The sequence below is a fragment of the Alligator sinensis genome, unplaced genomic scaffold, assembly GCF_000455745.1.
Source record: "Alligator sinensis unplaced genomic scaffold, ASM45574v1 scaffold412_1, whole genome shotgun sequence".
Classification (NCBI taxonomy): Eukaryota; Metazoa; Chordata; order Crocodylia; family Alligatoridae; genus Alligator; species Alligator sinensis.
Window position 1 is genome coordinate 653214 of NW_005842474.1, and position 8222 is coordinate 661435.

Below are 8222 nucleotides of genomic sequence, written 5' to 3' on the forward strand. Positions count from 1 at the left end.
TACCTGCCCCCCAATCTCCCCAACCCCTCCCACTGATGCTACTTGACCTCCCAATCCCCGCTGTGGATGCTGCTTGCCCCCTGCCCAAATTCTCTGATCCGACCCTATCTGTGTTCCCATTCCCGAAGCCTGCTTGCTCCCCCATCCCAACCTTCTCTGCTAACCCGCCATCCCAACATACCTTAGATCAGGAGGCCATTTTTTGTGGAGGCCTAACCTCCACAAATGTCTGTACACAGTCTCAGTGACTCAAAACAAGACAGCCCAATGGCCAGTTACAAAATAATGGGAGAGCTGTTGGCCAGAGGAGGTTGGCTCAACTTTCCAAGGAGCTCATCAAATTGCTTTAAACATCCTCTGGTGAAAGGCCAGGTAGCTATCAAGCAGTTTTTGAAAAAGACCCCAGCAAGGTGTTTGTCTTTTTGGAAAAGATATCCACTGTATCCGTGTGCCTGAAGGTTCTAGTAGTTTCTTGTCTCTGCTCTAGACATAGTTAAGACAAATATTCATGTGGACCGCTTGTTGTTTTAAAACTTTTTCTTCTTGTTATGATTAAGCACTACTCTTGTTTGAAGAAGGGCATGTGGCCATTGTGTTGAACAACAGTCACAAGATCCCAAAGGGGAAACCAGAAGCTGCTGAATAGTTTGACTGGTTGGGGTAAAAAAAAAAAAAAGAGCACTGCTGCCTGAGACCTTAACTAATAATGGGAAAATAATGGGATTATGCTCAAGGAAATGCAAAAGTTTTGTTTTTCATTACTCGTACTGTTGACCCCATTAAATATTTTGATTTAAACATACCAGTGATGATTTTCTGATAGATTTTGTCCCCCCATTATCCCTCCCTTGCCCCAAAGAGTTACCATATGTTTTTATATGTAAGATAATGCCAGTAAACTAGGTATGCTGACAACAGAAACTGATGCTATGACATCAACTATGATTAATTCATTTTATTAGCTAAAATGTTAAATGTTTAGGACCTACCCCCTTATACATTCCATGCTAGAATGTATAAAGAACTATAGTGCCATAAATACACTTCCTAAAATAATATGCACTTCTTCTTAGTTTTCAATTTCTCCAAATTTTTTCAAACATGCTTCTTCTAGAAGCTCAACCTGCAAAAGAAACAAAACTATTTACCACTACAAGAAAGCAGACATGTTATTGATTTTCCTGTACAAAAACAAATATAAGACTGATATAGCAATAGAATACCACTAAAAATAAGTGGCGTGAATTACCAATACACTAAAGTTGCTTTGCACTATTCTGGGTACACAAAGTGATCTTGAATAGGGCTTAACTGGCTGCTAAAAAAATCTCCCTGCCACTGCAAACTCCTAAGCCCCCTTCAGTCAATGTCATAGGGGTTGCAATGAGCAAAAAAAGGTGCACAGCTGCAGTATTCCTAAAGCCAGTACAGTCCCGGCTGTTCTGCCAGCCCTAGTGGCCACTGGCAACAGATAGATTAAGGCTGTTTGGCTTCAAGGACTAGGTCAGGGTCTAAATTGGAGATATGAAAGTCTAGGAAGAAAAACAGAAGCTTTCAAGAAAGGGTGGTTTTCCTCCACAGTACCTGGTATGAAAATTTTGGAAAATCTGCAGAAACTGGATCTCAATATCAAGAGCAATAAACTTCATGTAATAAAAAAAGTCACTAGTTTGAAGAAATGTAAAAATGTTCATTAGTAAAGTGTCACAGGAGATTCAATGTCACTTGCTCCATAGTCTCTGTCCTCCTTATTTTTCCCCTTTTCAGTGTTATCTCTTTCTCGCCACTTGTTTAGCATGTTACATATTAGACATCAGATGACGAAAAACCTGGAGTCAAGATGGCAGTAAATGAGGTAGGCACACCAACGAAGCAAACAGGTACAACATCTGAATCTTTCCACAAGCTAACAGGACTGAAATGTTTTGAAAACAGAGCAACTCAACTGAGGGCAGAGCTACAGCCCCTGCTGCATGCCCACCAAAGCATGTCAATATTACCATGCCAGCTGGCAGGCAGGCAGTGTTTTATTCTCCTGTCATGGGGCATGAAAGTATCGTATTTGCCAGAATCCAAGACAAACTTTAAATTTAAGATGACTGCCTAATAATTAGATTCTATACATGGAAAATATGTAAATTTGCTACAATTTTTCATGTAAAGAATCCAATTATTGGAGGGTCATCTTAAATTCGCCTCTCTGAAACAGACCCCAGCCTTTTGCCCTGCCAATGCCTGTGCTTGTCTGGCTGCCTGCATCCCCTGACACTTGCCCCCTGACCCTCTACCACCTGCCTCCTCCACATGCCTATGCCTGCCCCACTGCTGACTGTCACTCCTGCCAGCTGACCTTTTCCCCCTCACAATCTCTCCTTGTGCTCCTTGTCCCCCTATGCTTGTGCTTGTGCCAGGCAGGTACTCTAAGACAAGGCTTCTGCCCCCTTCCTCTCATGAGTACTGAGGATAGATTCAAGTAAATACCATTGATTGGTTGGTCTTGGGGTTCCATCCTGGGGATGAAGGGGGAGAGCTGAGCAAATAGTCAATAAGTGCTCCTTAGTACTGGGGGCTCCCAGTACTCTGGACACTGCTGGGATCCCACAAGCTCCCAGTGCCTGCAGCAGCCAGACTGTTAGAAGCCCATGGAAGGGAAGAAGTCCACTGCATTGTGGTATGCCTATAGCACCAACCTACCACATACACACTTGTTACAAAATAAAGCAGTATAAAATAGTACCTGTTCCCTACAGGTACATTTTTGTCATGCTTTGGAGAGTTTTACTGAATACGTACACCTGTACCTTTTAAAGTATTTCAAAGTCATTTTAACACTGTTTGAAATGTTTCAAATATTACACCTGTCCACAGACTAACACAGAATCTGTGATGCTGCAGCTAAAGAGTGCATTTTGTTTCTTATAAAGAACTCATTTATAAATTTTAAAGGTGCAATGATATTAGACACGGGGAAACAATGAAGCACAGAGTTTTGTCAGTTGACACTGGCAGATTCTCTGGTTTTAGAGCACCTAAGGGTCAAGGTTTTAATGCATCTTACAGTAATTAGCAATTTCAAAAGTTGAGCCTAACAGTAGTAGATGGGAAATGCAAGTGTGAGAGACTTTTTTTAAAACTCATCTAAAATAATATTCTTAAAATTCATATGGTAAATCTGTTAAAGTAAAATATATTTATCTTATTATATTATTTCTTTGTAGTTCTTTGTTCCCAAAGGTTTTAAAAAAGAAACAACATTAATCATCTGGGTGTGACAAGGAATGTACATATTTACCTACTTGATTTCTATTAGTCCTGTCTTGATAATAGGTACCTAGATTATCTTTGTGATTTATAGATTTTCTAGGAAAAATATTACTGACATTCATTTGCTCATAGCGTATGGACTATTTCATATGTATTGCAGCTGGCACTCATTTGTGTGAGATCAGTGGTGTCTAAAGTATTGTGCTGTCAAATTTAATTAGTAAACAAAGGTTATTTGGGATAGAAAAATAATTCTTAACATGGTACAAGCTCCTTTAGGGAAGGTTGTGATCCGAGCGCACAGGGTAAAAGCAAAGAGATGTACTGTGCAAAGATAATAACTACAGGTTCCATAATTCCTTTTAGGATGAAAAGGACAAGTGTTCAATTTAAGAAGTTAAACATCAAGAGGTACTTTGAAAAGGGAACATGCCTTCTGTGTACAGACTGGAAAGAAAATTGTTTAGATTTTTAATTAAGTGTGTTGTAATGGAAAGATTAAGTTTCGCAATATTTTGATTAACTGACAATGTAGTATCCAAACATGCTACTCCAAATGTTTAAACACATGAGAAAAAGGTCCCTGAAGGTGAAGAGGAGAAAAGAGAATGCTAATCAGCACATAAGCTAAGAAAACATCAGACATATACAATTACCATGGAAGATATTAGGGATTTTTTTTAATTCTGCAGCTGTTTAGAATTTTCTACCATGTGACATTTTATCATGTTTATCCAACAATTTGCCATTCAATGCAAGGACTGAACTTGCAATGCAAATTAGTCCAAATGCTACAGTCTACTTAAAACTGACTGACATGTGTTTTCCAGCTGCCAGAACAATTGCTTTAGACTGTGGCAGCTTTTAAGATGCTTTCCTGACACCAGACCTTTCAAATGCATTGAGCAGTAATTTACTATTGTTGAGTCAAGTTCCCCAGATGTACCTGTAATGAATGAAATTCATTATCATATATTTACTGGTGACAGTCATAAAAATTCTAACATATGTGACTTCTGTTCCATTTCAGCAAATCCAATTATTTTCATTACCTTATAATTAGGAACCTACCAAATTCATGATTTTGCAATTGGTATGGAAACCAAAAATTTGGTGGGTCCCCTGTGAAAAAACATGGGGGAAAGAAAACTGAAAGATGGTCAACAAGTGTTGGGGGAGGGGAGGAAGGAGCTGAAAACAGAGGCGGAAAGCCCTGGTATCCTGAAGAATGGGGAAGAGGGAGGGGAGATTTTCATGGTAGAGCACGACAGCCCCCCCAATGCCTGACAGATGACCATCTGTCAATCTCCACGGAGGGGAAGGGAGTGCTGATGCACTCTGCCATGAGCACTGCATTTGGACTGCTGCATCAGGGGGCAATCCCCACAAATTAGGTACGTCCCTAATTATAATAAAAGGAATATGTGGATTATAATCATGAAACAATGCCTGCCTCAATTTTCTTGAATATGATTAAAAGCATTTTATCAAAACAACTTCCTGCCAATGTGACAGAAAGCCATGGCTCTATAGCTATGATGGGAATAAAAGTTTCAGCCCACCAATGCAGGCCTGATTTTTTTTGTAGCATACATGAATCCCAATCCAAGGTCAAAACCTTTCCCAGATGATTTGTGTAATTGTTGCATAAGACTGAACTTTACAAGAGAGTCCTCTGACCCTATCTTCCATTACCCACACATCTCTTTATAAAAAAGGAAGATCTTAAATCCTATGAGAGATTTCATAATATACATAAGACTGCCTTGGATGGACATTTAAAGCTATAAAAGCATAGTAATATGCACCACTAGAGAATAGGCTGTTTTAACTTTAGAAGTGAAAATATATTTGAGAAAAATACATAAATATATTTATACAGAATGTTGCTGCCTAAGTAAGAAAGACCACTAAGTAACGTGCTATCAAAAAGGTTAAAAATACAAAACAATTTTGATTTGTAATTTGGAACATGACTCAAAGGTGATCACGTATCATTTATACAATTCAAATGAACTGGAACACATTTTGTTAAAATTTTTATGCCCTTTTCGCTATACTTCTCAATGTATGGAAACAGCTTAGTATTAAAAAAATGTACACTAGAGAATGTATGAACTTGCCTATCCAAAAAGACTTTGTAGAGACCTGAGACTTGGTGAAGTAACAAAAAGCATTAAACAGATAAGAGGCTAAAAAATGAGCAACTGAAGGTACAACTGGGGGTGGAGGGGTGTTCAAGCTTCTTCGATTTAGCAGGCAAAGCAGACTTTGGAAGGAAGCAAAATTCCGTGGTTTGGTTTGGCTTGGTTTGGTTTGGTTTGTGGTAAACAGAGAAATATTCAGGATGGTGACTATTCTCTGGGTTCATGGGGGCCAGAACAAATAGTAATGGCCTGAAACTGCAACAAGGGGAAGCTAGGTCAGATATTAGAAAAAAATTTCAGGGTTGTCTGGATCTGCAGTTTTTCTTCACTGTGACCCAGGTTTTTTCTACTGGAGAAAGAAAATTACAATATGCCATAGCATGCTATTTTCTTTCTTGTCTTAATAGCAATTTAAATGTTGTTTTATGTGTTAAAAACAGATTTCGGACTCATCGAAACAGGCACAGAGTAGCTGTTTACTCATGCAGCTTGAATGGCAATTAACTTGAAAAGGTGTGTGGAGGGTGCATCAGAATACTTCCCAGGTCCTTAACGTGGGACAGTGGGTTTGTACTTAAGTAGTATCCCAGAAGAAAAGGCTTTGTAGGCAAAATCCACTGTCTGTTTTTAACCTGTGATGGTGGCTAAGATTGCTTCCAGAGGCTGTGGAATCTCCATCAGGTTAGACAAACTTGTCTGGAATGGTTTAGACACAGATATTTCTGCCTTGAGTAGCGGATTGGACTGGATGACATCATGAGGTCACTCCACCCTATGCCCATTTGCACTACATGGTACCTCTACAATAGATTACACTTTTCTGTTAGCACCAGTGATGGCAATGTTCTTCGATATGGAGGGCACATGCCCACCAGGACCTGGCTTGAAATCAAGTAATTTACAGGGAAGAAATATCCATAAATAAAAACATTCTTAGACATCTGTTTCTATTCCTCTGATTGCAAAAGCCAATGGACAAAAGGGTTTTTTTTTAAGAATACTTAAATATTTCAAGTAAATCATTAGATAGGAGTTTAATAGAATATTGTTAACCTTGACACATTACATTTTAATTGGAAAATGGAATCCATCCATAGTTTTGAAGATTTATTTTCTTTTTGTGACATCAGCTAATTACCAGTGTGTCATTTTAGAATACAGACAGGTACAACTTAAGAAAACTTAAAATTAAATATATTTGCCATCTCACTGTTGCTCTGTAGTTCTCTCATCTTTAATAATTAAATAATTTAATAATTTAATAATGATTTAATTGTTTAAGGATTCGGCATCATTTAAGGATGACTTAATTAAATCATCCAAATTCCATTCTCCCATTTTTCATACCTACTTGTTACTCTGAACCTGTTCTCTCTTGTGCTCCCTGTTTCACAGGTGTTGCAGGCACTTCCGTTGAACTCTGTTCAGGAGCAGCAAGCACTTCTGTTGAACTCTGTTTTGCAGGTGTGGTAGGCACTTCTCTGGAACCCTGTTTCACAGGAGTGGCTGGCACTTCACCATTGACACTTTCTAAAGCACTAACAGACATCAAGCTTTTCCGCTCTTTGGAAGTTGATTTGTTCTCTACTTTTGTGACTCTAAACCTGAAAGGAGCAACAGAAGAACAAATTTAGGATAGTTCCTCCATGCAGATTCGTTAATTAGCTATTGACATTCCACTGTCTATGTAGGAAACAAGTTTTTTTTGTAAGGGAGGCTTCAAGAACACACCAGGACCCCCAGATTTGGGACTTTCTAAGGGTCTTGTGACTGGATCATATCTACTTCTCTTGGAAAAAAAATAAAGATCTCATTATGACAGGACTGCAATACAGGGTGGGCAATCATGAGAAGTTGAAACAGAAAAAATATTAATCCAAAAGAAAAAACAAGCCTTCTATATCTGATATTTAGTGTTAAAAAAATCAGCAGAGAATGAGGCAGAGTTACTTACTTACAGTTCTGGCTCCCTTTAGGCAGGGAATTACAAAAGCATGGGTCTGGATCCAAAAACTCATGCATATACACAATTCCCAAGTCAAACGTACCTGCTACCAAGAAATTCTACAATTCATCAATGTCCTTGATCCAACTAAAAAGAATCATATCAGCCATAAAAGTCTCATGATAACATGACTAGCTTTGTTTTTCCTCAGCCATGGCACTAGCTCCACCAGGGGCATTGCCATCTTCCTCAGAAAAACTGAGACCAGTTTCAATGACTGCCAAGGAAGTCATTCCCAGTCACCTGCTAATGGTCCAAGCCACTATAGAAGCATTGCCACCTCATCCAAATTAACATCTATGCACCCAGTGAAAGGCAAGAAAGGGCATGCTTCTTCAGGAAGTTAGCTGACCTCTTACAGACTGCAGTCAATGACAATGAGCTCCTCATCCTAGGAGATGATTTTAACTGCATTCTCCAAGGAAGTCTTAACCAGAATGGACCAGAGGCCCATTCACCCTCTGCTCAACAGCTGCAGACCACTTCACCATGTTAAGCCTATCCAGTGTGTGGCAGCACACCTCAATGTGTGAGTGTACCAGAGTGAAGGTGAGCACCAAAAGGCTCTCCATGGCTCACCTAGATCAAGTCTACATCATTGTACTCTACCTGCCTCTGTGGTCAATCATAACTTTCAGACCATAGCCTGGTCTGGTGTGAATTGGGCTCTCCTGACTCAAATCACAGCTAAGCACCCTTTTGGTACCTCCATGTTAACCTCCTGCATGACCCTCCCCTTTGAGACTGTTCCCTGTACCTCTGACAGACCCGGGCAGCCATGAGATGCAATGTCCCCGCCTGGAAAG

At 39.5% G+C, this 8222-nt stretch overlaps 1 protein-coding gene across 1 annotated transcript in view; it reads right to left on the reverse strand.

The window, feature by feature from the left end:
- Positions 1-29: 29 nt before the first annotated feature.
- RELL1 (RELT like 1) overlaps positions 30-8222 on the reverse strand; it is a 31586-nt gene continuing 23393 nt past the window's right edge. The window contains exons 5-6 of the mRNA XM_025212595.1: positions 6763-7015; positions 30-1123 (exon numbers count right to left, since the gene is read on the reverse strand). Coding sequence (XP_025068380.1) covers positions 6766-7015 — 250 coding nt within the window. The 3' untranslated portion in view covers positions 30-1123; positions 6763-6765. The remainder of the gene's footprint in view (positions 1124-6762; positions 7016-8222) is intronic.